Source organism: Podarcis bocagei, assembly GCF_964188305.1.
Source record: "Podarcis bocagei genome assembly, chromosome: 2".
NCBI lineage: Eukaryota > Metazoa > Chordata > Lepidosauria > Squamata > Lacertidae > Podarcis > Podarcis bocagei.
Genome location: NC_138126.1, coordinates 6366366 through 6387076, shown reverse-complemented (window position 1 = coordinate 6387076; position 20711 = coordinate 6366366). Strand labels below are relative to the sequence as shown.

The following is a 20711-nucleotide window of genomic DNA, read 5'->3' as shown; positions in this document are numbered from 1 at the left end:
ACGCACCTAGATTTGGGGGGGGAAATAAAGGGGAAAAAATTTATCCCCCCCCCCCGCCAGGCGCGGGGCTGGGGCGGGGAAGCCCGAGCTTCCCCCTCCCCCAGAACGGGACTCAGAGCCATGCCGAAGCTGCGCGCAGCTTTGGCATCGCTCTGGGAGCTTGCGGGGCTGGGGGAGGAGGAAGCCTTCCGCCAGCCTCCAAACCAAGTCGGGGGACAGCGGGAATGGCGCGCTGCGCCTCTCCCGCTGTCCCCCGAGTTTGCAGGGCTGGCGACGGGGAGGAGCAGGCTTCTCCCCCCGCCAGCCTTCTAACCAAGTTGGGGGACAGCGGGAAGGGCGCGCTGCGCCTCTCCCGCTGTCCCCCGAGCTTGTGGGGCTGGCGGTGGGGCTCTCCTGAAGCCTGGAGGTTGTGGGGCTGGGGGGGGGAGAAGCAGGCTTGCTTCTCCCACCCCCAGCCTCCAGATCAGGTCGTGGAATAGCGGGATGGCGGAGCGCTGCCATCCCGCGATTCCCCGACCTGATCTGGAGGTTGTGGGGATGGTGGGGGGGAGAAGCAGGCTTGCTTCTCCCACCCCCAGCCTCCAGATCAGGTCGTGGAATAGCGGGATGGCGGAGCGCTGCCATCCCGCGATTCCCCGACCTGATCTGGAGGTTGTGGGGATGGTGGGGGGGAGAAGCAGGCTTGCTTCTCCCACCCCCAGCCTCCAGATCAGGTCGGGGAATAGCGGGATGGCGGCGCTTCGCCATCCCCCTATCCCCCGAGCTTGTGGGGCTGGGGGGGGGAGAAGCAGGCTTGCTTCTCCCCCCGCCAGCCTCCAGATCAGGTCGGGGAATAGCGGGGTGGCGGCTCTGCACCTCCCCGCTGTCCCCAGCTTTTGGGTGCAGGCTGCTGCCCGCAAGCCTTGCGAGCCCGCGGGACATCCCGCCGGGCTTGCAAGACTTGGGATAGCTTCCTGAAGCCTGGAGAGCGAGAGGGGTCGGTGCGCACGGACCCCTCTCGCTCTCCAGGCTTCAGCCAAAGCCTGCATTCGCACCATAGGACGCACACACATTTCCCCTTCATTTTTGGAGGGGAAAAAGTGCGTCCTATAGTGCGAAAAATACGGTAAATACCACCGGTGCTGCATTTTTAAAAAGGTTTTCCCTTATGGCATAGCACGTGGTAAATTTCCAATTGTTCTTCCACAGATTTTCCCATTGGGACATTATTATAACATTCCCAAAGTCGTGAGACCGCTTTATCATGGCTGATGTAACTTCTTCCTCCTCGACTTCCCAGTGGAGGAGGAGGCGATAAACTTTAGAGAGAGTTTTACTTTTTGAGTGTATTACGAGAAGTCAGCTTAGATCCCTGTGCATATCTCTTTCCACCCTCCAAACATTTATATGGTTTCTCCCGTGTGAGTTCTTTGATGATATGTAAGGCTTGTGCTGTGACTGAAGTTCTTTCCACACTCAAAACAGGTATATGGTTTCACCCCTGTGTGAATTCTTTGATGACGTTCAAGGCTTGTGCTGTGACTGAAGTTCTTTCCACACTCAAAACAGGTATATGGTTTCACCCCTGTGTGAATTCTTTGATGACGTTCAAGGGTTGAGCTTTGAGTGAAGCTCTTTCCACACTCAAAACATGCATACAGTTTTTCACCTCTGTGAATATTTTGATGTATATGAAGGCTTGTAACCTGGCTGAAGCTCTTTCCACACTCAAAGCACTTATATGGCTTCTCTCCTGTATGGATTCTGCGATGGCAAACAAGGTATGTGCAGTTACTAAAGCTCTTTCCACATGTCACACATTTATATGGTTTTTCCCCTGTATGGATTCGCTCATGCACATTAAGGTGTGAACTCTGACTGAAGCTCTTCCCACACTCAAAGCATTTATACGGCTTCTCACCAGTGTGAGTTCTCTTGTGTGAACTAAGGTGTGAACCCTGACTGAAGCTCTTTCCACATTCCAAGCATTTATATGGTTTCTCTCCTGTGTGGGTTCTCTTATGTGAAGTAAGGCTAGCACTGTGAGCAAAGCTCCTTCCGCACTCTGTACATTTATAAGATTTCTCTCCTGTGTGAATTCTTTGGTGCGATATAAGACTTGAGCCGTGAGCGAAGCTCATTCCGCACTCCAAACATTTATACGGCTTCTCCCCTGTGTGGGTTTTTTGATGCGAAGCAAGGCTTGCGCTGTGACGGAAGGTCTTTCCACAGTCCAAACAGGTATACGGTTTCTCCCCTGTGTGAAGTTTTTGATGTTCTGTAAGGTTTCTCCTGCAACTGAAGCTCTTTCCACACTCAGAGCACCTATGTGGTTTCTCCCTGCTGTGGACTACCTGATGTGTTGTAAGGTTGGAGTGGCGCTTGAAACTCTTTCCACATTCTAGGCATTGGTATGATTCCTGTCCTGCGTGAATTCTTTGATGTGATTTTAGGCCTGAGCGGTCATTGAAGCTCTTTCCACACACCAAGCATTTACACAGTCTCTCCTCGGAGTGGTTTCTGCAGTGTGGGCTGAGGCTCGAATTACCTTTGAACGTTTTGCCACACAAAGGGCTATCATTTGTTCTCTTCGCTTCATGCTTATTTCTTTCTGATGAGCCCCGAGAACCATTATTATCCTGGTCATCACCTGCTAAAATTAAGGGAAAACAGCAAACATTAAAAAGTTCCCAATACAGGGCTGCCTTCGGACGTCTTCTAAAAGCTACGTAGTTCTTTATCTCCTTGACATCTGAAGGGAGGGTGTTCCACAGGGCTGGTTCCACTACTTCACTTCTTACTGTGACGAAACCAGCAGAAGACCCTCAGAGTTGGACCTCATTGTCCGGGCAGAACGAAGGAGGTGGAGATGCTCATTCAGGTCTACAGGGCCAAGGCCGTTTAGAGATTTAAAGGTCAGCACCAACACTTTGAATTGTGCTTGGAAACATACTCTGAGCCAATGTAGATCCTTTAAGACCAGTGTTATATGCTCCTGGCAACTGCTCCCAGTCACCAGTTGAGCTGCTGCTTTCTGGGTTAATTGTAGTTTCCGAGTCACCTTCAAAGGCAGCCCCACCTAGAGCGCATTGTAGCAATCCAAGCGGGAGATAACCATAGCATGTACCACAATCTGTGTGCAGGTAGGGACTTAGCCTGTGATGGAGCTGGTAGACAACAGCCCCAAAACTCTGACTATGCCCATGTCACCATTAAAAAACATTCATGTCCTTTCTTTCTACCTTTTATCTCTGCTAGCCCGGAGCTCTGGCCCTGCAGCCTTCCTTGTTTTCTTGCCAGGTGGGCTTCCTCAATCCCAACATTTCCCCAGGTCCCCATCTCCATTCCCTGGAACTCACCAGATCTCTCTGAGGGTCCTGGGAGAGAACAGTCAGAGGTGGTGGGAGACAGCCTGACCAGGTCAACTGTCCATCTTCCTCCTTCCATCCTCGCTAGGTTTGCAGAATAATAAATAAATAAATATTTTTTTATTTATACTCCACCCTTCCTGGTTCAGAAAACCGGGCTCGATGCAGCTAACAACATATTTAAAACACAGGCCCCCAGGGCTCCCCACGCTGCGGATAGCAGAATGCCACCCGGGGGGCGGAGTGCGCTGAAGCAGAGTGCCCCTCGCGCCGGGCAGACATCGGCGAGCCCCACAAGCTCGGGGGACAGCAGGGAGGCGCAGCATCGCCATCCCGCTGTTCCTTGACCTTGTTCGGTTTCCCCGACCTGCTTTTGCGGGGGAAATAAAGGAAAAAAATTTTTCCTTTATTTCCCCCCCAAAAAACTAGGTGCGTCCTATGGGACGGAGCGTCCTATGGGGCGAAAAATACGGTACTTCTGCTGACTCACGCGCTCCGACATTTTCTTAGACCGACATTTCCTGGTTTGAGGAACGGAAATGAATTGCATAAGACTGACATAGACGGACATAGATTGAGAAGGGGGTCGAAAATCGCAGAGAGGGAGTGACTCAAACAGCGACATCAGCTGGTGAATAAACATTTTGCACTCTTGAAAAAGACATTCCTCTAATAAGACTTATAAGAGCAATTACAGGGATTTTTGCAAGATCTGCAACTAGTGAAGATCCCAAAGTGCTGCATCATAATCATAAGGTTTCATCAGCTGACCTGCACTGACAGAAAGTCTCAGGTGCCAAGGAACAATCAGCGGTGCACTTTCGGGATCCTGATACATATCCTTTGCAGTCACATCCTGGCCCCTGACCTCTGATATGTAGGGCAGCAGAACACGGTTTGAGGAAAATGGCTTTGTGGGCTAGAGAGGGACTGCTGCCATGACCCACAAGTTTCTCACTGCTGACCTGGCAGCTTGGCTGCTGCAAACTGGGGGGAAATCTGTCTCCATACTGAGATGAAGCCCATTCAGTCCCTCATCTGGCAATTGCTGCAGCTATACCAGTGAGTGTCGGAAGATTCAGGACCCAACACAACATTATACTCTGAAAAAGAATTTTCTTCACACCACCATTCATGAGCATAGCCAAGGAGGGGTGGGGGGCAGCCCCCCAGATCAGGTAAAACATTAGAAATACTTAACTAACTGGCCAATCATGCCAGTGCTGCCCCCCTAACAAAAGGCCTGCCGCCCCCACCAAAAATCTTGCGCCCATGCCACCACTGAAAAACATTCCTTTCCTTTTCTACCTTTCATCTCTCACAGCCCAGAACTCTGGCCCTGCAGCCCTCCTCCTTTTCTCGCCAGGGGGGCTTCCTCACTCCCAACATCTCCCCAGGTCCCCATCTCCATTCCCTGCAACTCACCAGATCTCTCTGAGGGTCCTGGGAGAGAACAGTCAGAGGTGGTGGGAGACAGCCTGACCAGGTCAACTGTCCATCTTCCTCCTTCCATCCTCGCTAGATCTGCAGGAGAATAAATAAAATAATTTATTATTATTATTATTATTATTATTATTATTGTATCCTGCCTTCTCCGGCCGAGGCAGGGCCCAGAGTGGCTAGCATCATAAAAACAACACAATATGCATAAAACAGACATCAATTAATTAAAATACATCTTAAAATTAATTCAGACAAGTTAAAATCTAAGCAGTTGGCAATTATCAGGTTGGAATTCAGAGTGGTTAATACTTGCCAGGACCCCAGGACCAACTGTTTCCACTGATCATACAAGGACCTGTGAGCAGGTTGGGGGCCTCCTTCGGGCTTGTTTTATACAAAGGAAAGTAAGTCAAACTCCATCCTGCCCAAAGGCCAGGCGGAACAGCTCCGTCTTGCGAGACCTGCGGAAAGATGTCCAATCCCGCAGGGCCCTGGTCTCTTGTGGGAGAGCAGTCCACCAGGCCGGGGCCACGGCTGAAAAGGCCCTGGCTCTAGCCAAGGCCAGTCTAATTTCCCTGGGGCCCAGGATCTTCAAGGTGTTGTTGTTAGCAGAAAGAGGGTGAAAGAGGATCAGCCTCTTTCATCCTTCCGGAGGAGCTCAGAATCCTAAAGAAGCTGCAGGTTCCCTGTGAGGGAGGGAGGGAGGAGTAAAAGGAGCCTCAGAGAAGCTGCAGGGATTCCTCTGCCCTAGATATTCTCCAGCCCCTGCAGAAGCCCAAATGGGGCATATATTAAAAATTTATATCCCCCAATCTGGTGGGCTTCTCACAGCCACCCAGTGCGGCTAAGAGCATATATAATAACAGAACAAAACATCAAACAGAAAAAACAGAAATATCCTATACAGGCAACAAACAAACCAACAATAAGAATAGCAACAACGACATGTTTACAGTTATACCCAAATTAAAATAACCACCGCCCCCAACTAAACAATTAACCAACACCAACCCGACGAAAACAAAATAGAGGAACCAAAATCAGAACCGTTTAAAGCATTTTAGCCAGTTGCCCCAACCCAAGAGTTGTTCCAGCAATGTCCCAGTGGCCTCCCAGGAGCCTCTTTCGGCTGTTCAAGGTGAGCCTGGGCTCCACCCCCTTGGCCAGGTGAAATGGGCCTTGCACCCAGGCCTCATGGCATGGGAGGCACAGTAATGACCTGAATGTAGATCCCATTGAACTCAGTTGTTTTTATATCTATATAGGGATCCTCTGCCTATTCCTCCTCTTCTGGCAACATATTGGTGCCTGCTCCAGGGGATAGACGTTGGAGAAGACCTCTCCCCTGCCTTCCTCCAAGTCAAGACCTTCTTGCATTGTATGTTCTCCTGTCTTTTCTGCTTGCTGAAGGGAGGGGTTCATTTCTTCTTCCATTTCTCCTTCTCCACCCCCAACCCCCTGAAACTCAGCCAACCTCTCCCAGCCTCAGAGGTGGGGAGTCCCAGCTCAGGTCCTTTCTAGCACCACAAATCCAGCTTCTTTGGAACTATTTTGCAGGACTCAGAAGTTTAAACAAGCTGCAGGTTTTCGGGGTGAGAGAGAAGCAAAGGCGGCTTCAGAGCCCCTCCAGGGATTTTCCTGCCGGAGGGGATGCCTCCCAATATATCGGGGGCCCACCCACAGCCTCCACAGTAAAACCTCCCCCCCCCCTTTATCTTATTCCTTGCTTCCACTCTCCATCCCTCCAAGTCCCTATCTCCACTTCCTAGGAACTCACCAGATGTCTCTGAGGGTCCTGGGAGGCAATGCTCAGAGGTTGCTTGGAGGGACGCAGGAGACAGCCTGACCAGGTCAACCGTCCATCTTCCTCCTTCCATCCTCGCTTGGACTGAAGAGCTCAGAAGTTCCCGAAGAAGAAAAGAGAGCCTCAGAGGCCCTGCAGTCAGTTTCCTGCCCAAGACATTTTCCTGGTGATTGTGAAGCCATGCATGAAAAGTGGAGTCATGCCTGAAAGAGGATCTTCTTCCCACCACCATTAAAAACATTTATTTCCTTTCCCCCCATCCCCACTTTAGGGGAAGGGGCTGTAGTTCGAGGGCAGCGCATCTCTTCCGCAGGCAGGAAGCCCCAGATTCAGTCCCCAGGCAGGGCTGAGAAACCACGTCTGAAAACCCGGAAGAGCAATTGCTGCCGGTCCGTGTGGACAATAGTAGCCCAGGTGGAGCAAGGGTATGACTGTGTAGGCAGCTCAGTGCGCTTGGAGCCCCCAGTTCTGCTGCAGCAGTTGCTGGTGGTGAGAAACTGATGACATTTTATGGCCAGTGGTGTGGTTCTCCTCTTCCCATCCTTAAAGTCTTCCCTCCTCCATCTCTCCCAGCACCTTGGTTCCTTCCTAGGGCTGGTCTGCTATACAGAGAGACTGCGCCCTCCTTGGGGGCTTTCCTCCTGAACCCCCCCAGACAGGGAAGGCATCGAAGATAAAAGAGCCCATGCCGTTGTAGAGCTGAAATGAGTTTACAGTTGACCCTGGCCCCCTCCCCCTCTTTCCCCAAAACATGAATGTCTCCCTCCTCCTCTTCCCCTCCTTTCCTTTTAGGGAGGGGGGTTTCCTAGCCCACCCTAAAACTGCCTCTTCCCCCGCCTGCTCTCCTCCTGGGGCGCCCCTGCACCCCTTAAAGCCTTTTGCACTCATCGCAGCTCTTGGGGGGCTGAATTGGGGGGGCAACCCCACGCATGCGCCCTCCCACCGCTGCCCCTTTGCAAAACTGCCCTCTCCCGGAGGGCTTCTCTCCTGCGAAGCAGCTGCTCTGACACGGGAGCCCCTTCCCCCCCCCCCAAATATATCCCTCTTTTCCTACCTTGCAAAAAGCACAGTCTTCCGCGCTGCAAAATCTCCTCCCTCGCAGCTTGTCAAATGTGACAAACGGAGGAGGAAGTGACGCTTTTCCCCTCCCCCCCCAGGAAGTCCTCTGTCATAATATAATCGCTCCTTTTAACCCTTAAAGAACCAGCGTCTCTCCCACCCCCACCCAAACTGCGTGGTGCTGGAGACATTGCGGATTCTGCCTATGGGGACCCCTCAAAGCGCCCCCCTCCCTCACAAGGTTACTGAGAAGATATAAAGGGCGGGAGGGGCACAGAAAAACACTATAAGGATGTGCAGTTTTGGTCACAGCTTAGCCCACCTCACAGGGTTGTTGTTGTTGCAAAAGTAACAGGCGAGAAGAGAATCCAGCAAGAAGTGGCTGGTGCAAATGTATCATTTCAGCTTCACAGAACCAGCAGAGACACAAAACCGGTGCCAAGCTCACCCTGCTCCATCACTATCGCTTAGCTGCAAAATTGCACAGTCCTGATCCTTTACAGGGGGAAGAAAACACCGAAAAAGTAAAAATATATACAATTGACTTGCAGGCATAGACGGCAGAGAGTTTTAAAGCTCTTTTTGCACAGGGCAGAGAGCTTTAAAAACTTGGGTGGGGGTCATTCCCAGGGGCTTGTCCTGACCATATGTGATTTCGACTTTACACACCTATCACCGAAATGTAACCCCTGCAAAAGTTGTGTGTCAAACTCTGCACCCCATACAATAGTTTATTGTCACAACTCTCAGCACCCTTAACCAGCAAAACAAGCTCCCAGAAATCTTAGGGGGTTTCATGGGGCTTTGGATATGTGGTGTGAATGTGGCCTAGCAGATTTGTGCTCTGTGTGTGTGTGTGTGTGTGTGTGTGTGTGTGTGTGTGTGTGTGTGTCTAGCATCACTTGGCCTCCATACACACGTTGGAAAGAGGCACACATTGATTAAAATTGTGCATCATAAAGTGGTACTTCGGGTTAAGTACTTAATTCGTTCTGGAGGTCCGTTCTTAACCTGAAACTGTTCTTAACCTGAAGCACCACTTTAGCTAATGGGGCCTCCTGCTGCCGCCGTGCCGCTGGAGCACAATTTCTGTTCTCATCCTGAAGCAAAGTTCTTAACCTGATGCAATATTTCTTGGTTAGCGGAGTCTGTAACCTGAAGCGTATGTAACTTGAAGCGTATACCACTGTAAAATCACAGGTGCAGTCAGCTCTCTATCCTAGTACAGTCATACCTCGGGATGAATACGCTTCAGCTTAAATATTTTCAGGTTGCGCTCCGCAGCGACCTGGAAGTAACGGAGCGCCTTACTTCCACGTTTCGCCGCTCACATATGTGCAGGTGCTCAAAATGATGTCAAACGCATGCGCGGAAGCGGCGAAAAGATAAAAACGCAATTATATAAAGTACATTTTGGGGTTTTGAATCAATAGTCAGATAGTGGATCTTATTCTAATTGCCCCAGCTAAAAACCTTGCAAATTTTGATGTCACTTGCTCATCTTGGTCTGCTGAGAGAAAAAAACACTGTGACAGTGGCTGGGAGACCCGGAATGGACAATAAAATAGGGGTGATAACCTCACTCTTCAAATATTTATAAAGAATGCAAACCAGAAGGACATGCGCCACTGATTCGGTACTGCCATCTCCACAGGGACATAATCGTTTTTTGTGTGGAATTTGTTGGAATTGTCCCTCAAGTACAACCGAAGGCAGTATATTCAATCTTGTGAGAGTAAATGCGCATTTATATTTTATAATTGCTACGTTATGAAGATAGGGTGCAGGAGAGTCAAAATGGGTATATCTCTGCCGCTGATGTTTTTCCTACTGCAACCTTGGGCAGTAGGAATGTTGTCCCAATGTTGTCATTCCAGCGTGGTTCAGGGCGGACCTGAAGTCACAAGATGAAGTCCCGTCCTCCTCAACTCAGCTCCCCCTCCATCCCACTTCAAGATAAACAACAGGCCTCCTTTTAGTTGATCAACAACTTTCTTCCTTGTCTTAGACGGGAAGGGTTTTTCTCTCCAAGCATTCAGGGACCACTGCTATTCATGTGCCCTTGTGTAATTCCTCTCACCTCTATGATAGCGTTTTTTTGTTTAGCCAATGTCCTTCCTCTTAAAAATAGGTTGTATGTCAACACCTCCTTAAATCCACACTCCTTTTTTGTGGTGGTGGGGTTAAGCTCTAGTTTCCCAACGACATCGGTCAAAACAAGGTTCTCCCCACCTTCACTCCTTTCAAACCACATATAGCTTCTAGTGTCCACATCTCCTCCAGTGCACGGCCAATAAAATCCAATTATAAGGAGAACCTCCGCTTTTGATGGCGGTCCGAGGGGGTTGCATCATGGCAAAGGTGATTACCCAACTCCTCCATCTGCCCCCATGCTGATCTGCGTGGGAGTGAGCCGTTGAGACGGCTGCGGGTCAGCCTGCTCCCTCGTACCCCAGGAGGTTTCCAGGAATGCTTAAACCCTTTCGTTCCCTACCCCTTCAATTGTGCCTGCCTCCAATGTCGAGGGAGCTGCCGCCATGGTGCAAGACCAGAACCGGAAACTCAAGGTCAAAGAATAATACAAATGTAGTGTTGGAAGGGACCACAAGAATCATCTAGTCCAGGGGTAAAGGTAAAGGGACGCATTCAGAATGCGTGTTAAAACAACAAAAGTAAAGAAATTCACAGGCGATTGCCTGATTACATTTAAGGATAAAGAAATGAGGAATAGGATTCTTCAAAAGAATAGGGAAAAGAGGCTGTACATAGATGGGAACTGCATAATCATCTTTAAAGACATCCCAATCAGATTACTTAAACGAAGAGACTCTTACAAATCATTGGCGCAGACATTGAAGAAAAAAAAAATTGAATTTAGATGGGAATTCCCGGAAGGATTATCATTTATGTATAGAGGCAAGAGGCACAGGTTATCAAACCTGGAAGAAACCGGGAAATTTCTGAGGAAATATAAGGAATTGAGAGTAGAGGCGAACGGAGCAGGGGGAGCAGAGGGAAGACTACCAGGAGAACCAGGAACAGGGGGGGAGGAGGAGGAGGGTAGAGGAAGCAGATCGGACGAAGAGGAAGAGGAGGAAGAAGAAGACCCAGCGAATTTATAAAGAAAAGGAAAGCTTAGGCGAGAGTTAGACACCATGGGGTTAAAAATTTGGAACTGGAATATTAATGGGATGAACGAAAAAAAAGGAGGAATAAAATTGAGCAATTTCTGAAAAAGAAAAATCTGGACATTATCTGTCTACAAGAAACGCACATGGCTAGAAGGCATAAAAAAGTGTTAATCAATAAAAGATTGGGAAATGAATTTGAATCTTCTGATAAGGAAAGGAAAAGAGGGGTGGTATTATACATTAAAAACAGGATTGAAGCCAAAACAATTTTCAAAGACGAGGAGGGGAGGGTGATAGCGGTTTGTCTTAACTGGCAGGGAGAAAACCTGGTTGTAGTTGGGGTTTACGCTCCAAATGGTAATAAGACTGAATTCTTTAAAAACTTAGAAGAGAAACTACTTGAATATTTGGACCAAAAAATCATTTTATTGGGTGACATGAATGGGGTGGTTTCTCTAGAAGCGGATAGACTTAGGAAAGGAGTAAGTAAAGAAGGAAAACTACCAAAATCCTTCTTCTCAATGATGGAAAACTGCAATTTGACAGACATTTGGCGCCTCAGACATCCGCTAGACAAACAATTCACCTTTCATTCCGGACCTAACCAGTCGATGTCACGGATAGATCAGATATGGATCTCGAGTGAATTATGTCCAAGAGTTAAATTAATAGAAATAAGACCGAAAGTAATCTCGGACCACAGTCCGATAGAGCTGGAAATGGAAAGCTTGGAATTGGAAAAAAAAAAGGTAAAGGGACCCCTGACCGTTAAGTCTAGTTGCGGATGACTCTGGGGCTGCGGCGCTCATCTCGCTTTACTGGCCAAGGGAGCCAGCGTACAGCTTCCGGGTCATGTGGCCAGCGTGACTAAGCCGCTTCTGGCGAACCAGAGCAGTGCATGGAAACGCCGTTTACCTTCCCGCCGGAGCAGGACCTATTTATCTACTTGCACTTCGATGTGCTTTCGAACTACTAGGTTGGCAGGAGCAGGGACCGAGCAACGGCAGCTCACCCCGTCACGGGATTCAAACCGCCAACCTTCTGATAGGAAAGCCCTAGGTTCTGTGGATTAGACCACAGCACCAACCGCGTCCCAGTCCAGGGGTAGTCAGCCTTTTTATACTTACCGCCCACTAATGCATCTTTCTTAATGGTAAAATTTCCTTACCGCCCACCAGGACTTGATGGAAGGAGGATTCCGAACCCCCTACTGCCCAGTTAGAATCCTGAAATGCCCACTAGTGTGCGGTAGGAACCAGATCGACAATCCCTGATCTAGACCAACCCCCTGCAATGCAGAAAAAAACCCGACCTCTGCTGAAAAACCTAAAAAAATGAAGGAGAGTTCACCACCTTCCAAGGTAGCTCATCTCACTTGCAGTCAGAAATTTCTTCCTAAAGCTTGGGATTAGATGTATTTTTACTCCTTGCATAAAATACAGATGCAGGAAGAGTCGGAAAGCCAGGAAGTAATTGTAATCTCTGTATTTACGTGAATTTAAATGAAAGAAGTGAAAGAAGCTCTCTTACATAACTGGGGGGGAAATTACATAACTGGAAAAAAATATTACAAAAAGACAATACCAATAAAGAGTACAAATTAAGGGGGAAAGAAAAGAAAACTTAAACTATCTATTTTTATTATTAAGATAAAGATAAAGAATATGACACAAATTTGAGATTGCAATTGCATGTTACAGTAAAAAAAAATAACTCATTATCATTAAACCCAACCTCCCATTTATTCCTTAGTTCTTTCTAAATAACTTTACTGCCATACCAAAATATTATTTTTTATATTATTTTTACAGTTTTTTTGTTGTTTAGTTGTTTAGTCGTGTCCGACTCTTTGTGACCCCATGGAACAGAGCATGCCAGGCACTCCTGTCTTCCACTGCCTCCCGCAGTTTGGTCAAACTCATGCTGGTAGCTTAAAGAACACTGTCCAGCCATCTCGTCCTCTTTCGTCCCCTTCTCCTTGTGCCCTCCATCTTTCCCAACATCAGGGTCTTTTCTAGGGAGTCTTCTCTTCTCATGAGGTGGCCAAAGTATTGGAGCCTCAGCTTCATGATCTGTCCTTCCAGTGAGCACTCAGGGCTGATTTCCTTAAGAATGGAGAGGTCTGATCTTCTTGCAGTCCATGGGACTCTCAAGAGTCTCCTCCAGCACCAGAATTCAAAAGCATCAATTCTTCAGCAATCAGCCTTTTTTATGGTCCAGCTCTCACTTCCATACATCACTACTGGGAAAACCACAGCTTTAACTATATGGACCTTTATTGGCAAGGTGATTTCTCTGCTTTTTAAGATGCTGTCTAGGTTTGCCATCGCTTTTCTCCCAAGAAGCAGGTGTCTTTTAATTTCGTGACTGCTGTCACCATCTGCAGTGATCATGGAGCCCAAGAAAGTAAAATCTCTCACTGCCTCCATTTCTTCCCCTTCTATTTGCCAGGAGGTGATGGGCCCAGTGGCCATGATCTTCGTTTTTTTGATGTTCAACTTCAGACCATATTTTGCGCTCTCCTCTTTCACCCTCAATAAAAGGTTCTTTAATTCCTACTCACTTTCTGCCATCAAGGTTGTGTCATCTGCATATCTGAGGTTGTTGATATTTCTTCCGGCAATCTTAATTCCGGCTTGGGATTCATCCAGCCCAGCCTTTCGCATGATGAATTCTGCATATAAGTTAAATAAGCAGGGAGACAATATACAGCCTTGTCGTACTACTTTCCCAATTTTGAACCAATCAGTTGTTCCATATCCAGTTCTAACTGTCACTTCTTGTCCCACATAGAGATTTCTCAGGAGACAGATGGGGTGATCAGGCACTCCCATTTCTTTAAGAACTTGCCATAGTTTGCTGTGGTCAACACAGTCAAAGGCATTTGCATAGTCAATGAAGCAGAAGTAGATGTCTTTCTGGAACTCTCTAGCTTTCTCCATAATCCAGCGCATGTTTGCAATTTGGTCTCTGGTTCCTCTCCCTCTTCTAAATCCAGCTTGCACTTCTGGGAGCTCTCGGTCCACATACTGCTTAAGCCTGCCTTGTAGAATTTTAAGCATAACCTTGATAGTGTGTGAAATGAGTGCAATTGTGCGGTAGTTGGAGCATTCTTTGGCACTGCCCTTCTTTGGGATTGGGATGTAGACTGATCTTCTCCAATTCTCTGGTCACTGCTGAGTGTTCCAAACTTTCTGGCTTGTTCAGTGTAGCACCTTAACAGCATCATCTTTTAACATTTTAAATAGTTCAGCTGAAATGTCATCACTTCCACTGGCCTTATTATTAGCAGTGCTTTCTAAGGCCCATATGACTTCACTCTCCAGGATGTCTCAAGGTCAGCAACTACACTACCGGGGGTGTACGAGACATCCATTTTTTCTGGTATAGTTCCTCTGTGTATTCTTGCCACCTCCTCTTGATGTCTTCTGCTTCTGTTAGGTCCTTATTATTTTTGTCCTTTATTATTACACAGTTTAGTAATATTTATATACGCAATTAATAAAGACTGCTAAGATCACTCTAAAGTAGCTACAGATTTTAACATGGAATAGTTTTGTTTAAGATATATTCTAAAGGCCTCCCATTTTGATACAAATTCAGCTCTCGGTTTATTTTTTCCTGATAAGCTATCTAGTTCAGCATATTCAGTCAATTTTTGAATCCACTCCTGACTGGAAGGAATTATGTTGCTTTTCCACCTTGATGGCTATAAGGACTTTCGCTGCCACTGTTGCATACAGAAAAATACCTTTAATTTGTTTTGGAATATCTGAGTCAGTGATCCCCAACAAATGTGCCTCTGGCTTTCTATTACAGTGGTACCTCTTGTTACAGACACCTCAGGTTACAGATGCTTCAGGTTAGACTCCACTAACTCAGAAATAGTACCTCGGTTAAGAACTTTGTTTCAGGATGAGAACAGAAATCGCGCGGTAGCAGCAGGAGGCCACATTAGCTAAAGTGGTACCTCAGGTTAAGAACAGTTTCAGGTTAAGAACGGACCTCCAGAACAAATTAAGTTCTTAACCCAAGGTCCCACTGTAAAGGAAAGTCTTAACATTTTTTCTAATTCTAAATGGATTTCCTCCCAAAATTTCTTTCTTTTGCTACATTGCCACCATATAGGATACAGTGAGCCTGTTTGATCTCCACCACAGTAACTTTTGGCTCCTTTGTACATTTTGGATAATTTCCATGGAGTTAAATACCACCGGTGCTGCATTTTTAAAAAGTTTTCCCTTATGGCACAGCACGTGGTAAATCTCCAATTATTCTTCCACAGATTTTCCCATTGGGACATTATTATAACATTTCCAAAGTCGTGAGACCGCTTTATCATGGCTGATGTAACTTCTTCCTCCTCGACTTCCCAGTGGAGGAGGAGGCGATAAGCTTTAGAGAGAGTTTTACTTTTTGAGTGTATTACGTTGGATTCAAATCTTGAGGTTCTTGGTGAACTATTTTTTTCTACTTTAAATTTTTGAATAATTGATAATATTGGAACCTATCTGTAATAATATCTCTTAATTCCTCGAAACTTTTAAATCTCAGTCGGTTATCTTCTTTTAAAATTATTTTATAAGCAGGCCAATTTCACAACGTATTTTTTTTCTTCACCACTGTGGCCTCTGCTGGAGAGGCCCACCATGGGATTTTAGGCTCCAACTGATCTTTGTATTTCTCCCAAACTTTAAGAACTGATCTCCTTATAATATGATTTGAGAAATCTGTGTATTTTTGCCTTTCCATAAATTCAATAAGCGTGCCAAGCCCAGCGGTTATTATGTCCCTCCAAATCTAATTAACCTATATCTTGCAAATTAGCAGTGCTCAACTTAAAGTGCTTTCCTCATTACAAGAATCGAAATATTTTCCCCATCTTGATTCACTTATGCAAAATGAGTTGTGAAATCTGACCAAATCTTTTCCCACATTCCAAGTATATATATGGTTTATCCCATGTGAGTTCTTTTATGAGAAGTAAGCGTAGATCCATGTGCAAATCTCTTTCCACACTCCAAACATTTATATGGTTTCTCCCCTGTGTGAGTTCTTTTATGAGAAGTAAGGGCAGATCCCTGTGCAAATCTCTTTCCACACTCCAAACATATATATGGTTTCTCCCCTGTGTGAATTCTTTTATGAGAAGTAAGGCCAGATCCATGTGCAAATCTCTTTCCACAGTCCAAACATTTATATCGTTTCTCCCCTGTGTGAACTTTGTGATGAGATCTAAGGTATGAGCTTTCAGTGAAGTTCTTTCCACACTCAAAACAGGTATATGGTTTCACCCCTGTGTGAATTCTTTGATGACATTTAAGCTGTGATCTGTGAGTGAAGCTCTTTCCACACTCAAAACATGCATACGGTTTTTCACCTCTGTGAATTTTTTGATGTTTATGAAGGCCTGTACCATGCCGGAAGCTCTTTCCACACTCAAAGCACTTATATGGCTTCTCTTCTGAATGGATTCTGCGGTGGATAACAAGTGATGTGGAGTTACTAAAGCTCTTTCCACATGTCACACATTTATATGGTTTTTCCCCTGTATGGATTCGCTCATGCACAGTAAGATGTGAACTATGACTGAAGCTCTTCCCACACTCAAAGCATTTATACGGCTTCTCACCAGTGTGAGTTCTCTTATGTGAACTAAGGTGTGAACTCTGGCTGAAGCACTTTCCACATTCCAAGCATTTATATGGTTTCTCCCCTGTGTGGGTTCTCTTATGTGTAGTAAGGCTAACACTGTGAGCAAAGCTCCTTCCGCACTCCAAACATTTATAAGATTTCTCCCCAGTGTGAATTCTTTGATGCAATGTAAGACTTGAGCCATGAGCGAAGCTCATTCCGCACTCCAAACATTTATATGGCTTCTCCCCTGTGTGGATTTTTTGATGCATTGCAAGGCCTGAGCTGCTAGTGAAGGCCTTTCCACACTCAAAACAGGTATATGGTTTCTCCCCTGTGTGGATTTTTTTATGATATACAAGGCTTGATCTGCTAGTGAAGGCCTTTCCACACTCTAAACAGGTATATGGTTTCTCCTCAGTGTGGACTTTGTAATGTCTTTTAAGGTATGAGTGGCGATTGAAACCCTTTCCACATTCTAGGCATTTGTATGATTCCTGTCCTGCGTGAATTTTTTCATGTGATTTTAGGCCTGAGCTGTCACTGAAGTTCTTTCCACACACCAAGCATTCACACGGTTTCTCCTCTGTGTGGATTCTGCAGTGTGAATTGAACCTAGATTTACTTTGGAATGTTTTGCCACATAAAGGTCTCTCATTTGTTCTCTTCCCCTTCTGATGCTTTTTCTGGACTGGGATTTGATGGTCGTTATCAGTCTGCATAAGAAGACCATCATTCCTCCCAATCTCTTCTTGGTTTTTCTCTTGTGGTCTTGTTTCCTCTTGATCTTGAAAGGTCCTTCCTTTGACTTCATGCTTATTTCTTTCTGATGAGACCCGAGAACGATGACTGTCGTCTTGATTACCTGCTAAAGTTAAGGGAAGATGACAATTAAAAATGTAATCCAAATCACCATCCTAGTGAGACTTTCTGTAACATCTGATGATGATGATGGTGATTTTATTATTTATACCCCGCCCATCTGGCTGGGTTTCCTCAGCCACAGCATATATAAAACATCAAACTGCCCAATACAGGGCTGCCTTCAGATGTCTTCTAAAAGCTACATAGTTCTTTATCTGCTTGACATAATAATAATAATAATAATAATAATAATAATAATAATAATAATAATAATAATAATAATAATTTATTATTTATACCCCGCCCATCTGGCTGAGTTTCCCCAGCCACTCTGGGCGGCTCCCAATCAGTGTTAAAAACAGTACAGCATTACATATTAAAAACCTCCCTGAACAGGGCTGTCTTAAGATGTCTTCTGAATGTCAGGTAATTCTTTATCTCTTTGACATCTGATGGGAGGGCGTTCCACAGGGCGGGCGCCACTACCGAGAAGGCCCTCTGTCTGGTTCCCTGTAGGCTCACTTCTCGCAATGAGGGAACCGCCAGAAGGCCCTCGGCGCTGGATCTCAGTGTCCGGGCTGAACGATGGGGGTGGAGACGCTCCTTCAGGTATACAGGACCGAGGCCGTTTAGGGCTTTACAGGTCAGCACCAACACTTTGAATCGTGCTCGGAAACGTACTGGGAGCCAGTGCAGATCTCTCAGAACCGGTGTTATGTGGTCCCGGCGGCCACTCCCAGTCACCAGTCTAGCTGCCGCATTCTGGATTAATTGCAGTTTCCGGGTCACCTTCAAAGGTAGCCCCACGTAGAGCGCGTTGCAGTAGTCCAAGCGTGAGATAGCCAGAGCATGCACCACTCTGGCGAGACAGTCCGCAGGGAGGTAGGGTCTTAGCCTGCGTACCAGGTGGAGCTGGTAGACAGCTGCCCTGGACACAGAGTTAACCTGCGCCTCCATGGACAGCTGTGAGTCCAAAATGACTCCCAGGCTGCGCACCTGGTCCTTCAGGGGCACAGTTACACCATTCAGGACCAGGGAATCCTCCACACCTGCCCGCCTCCTGTCCCCCAAAAACAGTACTTCTGTCTTGTCAGGATTCAACCTCAATCTGTTAGCCGCCATCCAACCTCCAACCGCCTCCAGGCACTCACACAGGACCTTCACCGCCTTCACTGGTTCTGATTTAAAGGAGAGGTAAAGCTGGGTGTCATCTGCATACTGATGAACACCCAGTCCAAACCCCCTGATGATCTCTCCCAGCGGCTTCATATAGATATTAAAAAGCATGGGGGAGAGGACAGAACCCTGAGGCACCCCACAAGTGAGAGCCCAGGGGTCTGAACACTCACCCCCCCCCACCACTTTCTGGACACGGCCCAGGAGGAAGGAGCGGAACCACTGTATGACAGTGCCCCCAGCTCCCAGCCCCTCTAGACGGTCCAGAAGGATGTTATGGTCGATGGTGTCAAAGGCCGCTGAGAGATCCAGCAGAACTAGGAAACAGCTCTCACCTTTGTCCCTAGCCCGCCGGAGATCATCAACCAGCGCGACCAAGGCAGTTTCAGTCCCATGGTGAGGCCTGAATCCCGATTGGAAGGGATCCAAATGGTCCGTTTCCTCCAGGCGTGTTTGGAGTTGCTCAGCAACCACCCGCTCAATCACCTTGCCCAAGAATGGCAGATTTGAGACTGGGCGATAGTTGGCCAAATTGGCCGGGTCTAAAGATGTTTTTTTAAGAAGCGGTTTAATGACCGCCTCTTTCAGCGGGTCTGGGAAGGCTCCCTCACAGAGGGAAGCATTCACCACCCCGCAGAGCCCATCGCCCAGCCCTTCCCAGCTCGCTTTTATCAGCCAGGATGGGCAAAGATCAAGGAGACAGGTGGTCGGTTTCACTCATCCAAGCAGCCTGTCCACATCCTCGGAGGTAACAGATTGGAATTGATCCCATATAACAGGACCAGACAGAACTCTAGCACTCTCCCGCCCTGGCCCTGCTCCCACTGTGGAGTCTACCTCCTTCTGAATCTGAGCAATTTTATCTGCAAAAAACTTTGCAAAAGCATTGCAGGAGATCTTGGGGTCCCTACCAGGCCCCGGTGGTACAGGTGGTTCCGATAAACTGCGAACCACCTGAAAAAGTCTCCTGCTGCTGTTTTCTGCAGATGCAATGGAGGCAGCGAAGAAGGCCCTCTTCGCCGTCACCATTGCCACTTGGTAGGCTCGACGTTGAGCTCTAACCCGTGTCCGGTCTGATTCAGAATGAGTTTTCCGCCACCGGCGCTCTAGCCGTCTCAACGATTGTTTCATCACCCTCAGCTCCGGGGAAAACCACGGGGCTGTCCGGGCTCCATGCAATCGGAGAGGGCGCTTCGGAGCCAGACAGTCAATAGCCCTGGTTAACTCCGCATTCCAGCGTGCCACCAGGGAATCAACTGAAAGGCCATCAACTTGGGATAAAGCATCCCCTACCACTCTCTGGAAGCCAATTGGATCCATTAAGTGGCGGGGGCGGACCATCCGAATCGGTCCCACCTCCCTGCGGAGGGGAAGGGTTGCGGAGAAGTCCAGTTGCACCAGGAAGACATCTGAAGGGTGCCACCACTGAGCAGGCCCTCTGCCTGGTTCCCTGTAACTTCACTTCTGGCAATCAGGGAACCAGAGCTGGACCTCAGTGTCTGGGGTTAGAGATGCTCCTTCAGGTCTACAGGGTCAAGACTGTTTAGAGCTTTAAAGGTCAGCACCAACACTTTGAATGATGCTCAGAAACAAACTCTGAGCCGATGTAGATCCTTTAAGACCAGGGTTATATGCTCCTGGCAACTGCTTCCAGTCACCAGTTGAGCTGCCGCTTTCTGGATTAATTGTAGTTTCCGAGTCACTTTCAAAGGCAGCCCCACCACTGTGAGCAGGTTGGGGGCCTCCTTCGGGCTTGTTTTATACAAAGGAAAGTAAGTCAAACTCCATCCTGCCCAAAGGCCTGGCAGAATAGCTCCGTCTTGCAGGCCCTGCGGAAAGATGTCAAATCCCACAGGGCCCTGGTCTCTTGTGGGAGAGCGTTCCAGTAGGCCGGGGCCACGGCCGAAAAGGCCCTGGCTCTGGTTGAGGCCAGTCTAATTTCCCTGGGGCCCAGGATCTTCAAGGGGTTGTTAGCAGGAAGAGGCTGAAAGAGGATCAGTCTCTTGCATCGTTCCTGAGGAGCTCAGAAGCCTAAAGAAGCTGCAGATTCCCTGTGAGGGAGGGAGGGAGGGAGGGAGAAGTAAAAGGAGCCTCAGAGAAGCTGCAGGGATTCCTCTGCCCTAGATATTCTCCAGCCCCTGCAGAAGCCCAAATGGGGCATATATTAAAAATTTATATCCCCCAATCTGGTGGGCTTCTCACAGCCACCCAGTGTGGCTAAGAGCATATAGGAAAACAGAACAAAACATCAAA

The 20711-nt window shown here is 47.5% G+C and overlaps 1 protein-coding gene across 1 annotated transcript in view; it reads right to left on the bottom strand.

The window, feature by feature from the left end:
- Positions 1-1112: 1112 nt before the first annotated feature.
- LOC308580592 (uncharacterized protein) overlaps positions 1113-20711 on the bottom strand; it is a 39605-nt gene continuing 20006 nt past the window's right edge. The window contains exons 4-7 of the mRNA XM_081182467.1: positions 6568-6678; positions 4773-4871; positions 3339-3431; positions 1113-2632 (exon numbers count right to left, since the gene is read on the bottom strand). Coding sequence (XP_081038593.1) covers positions 1383-2632; positions 3339-3431; positions 4773-4871; positions 6568-6678 — 1553 coding nt within the window. The 3' untranslated portion in view covers positions 1113-1382. The remainder of the gene's footprint in view (positions 2633-3338; positions 3432-4772; positions 4872-6567; positions 6679-20711) is intronic.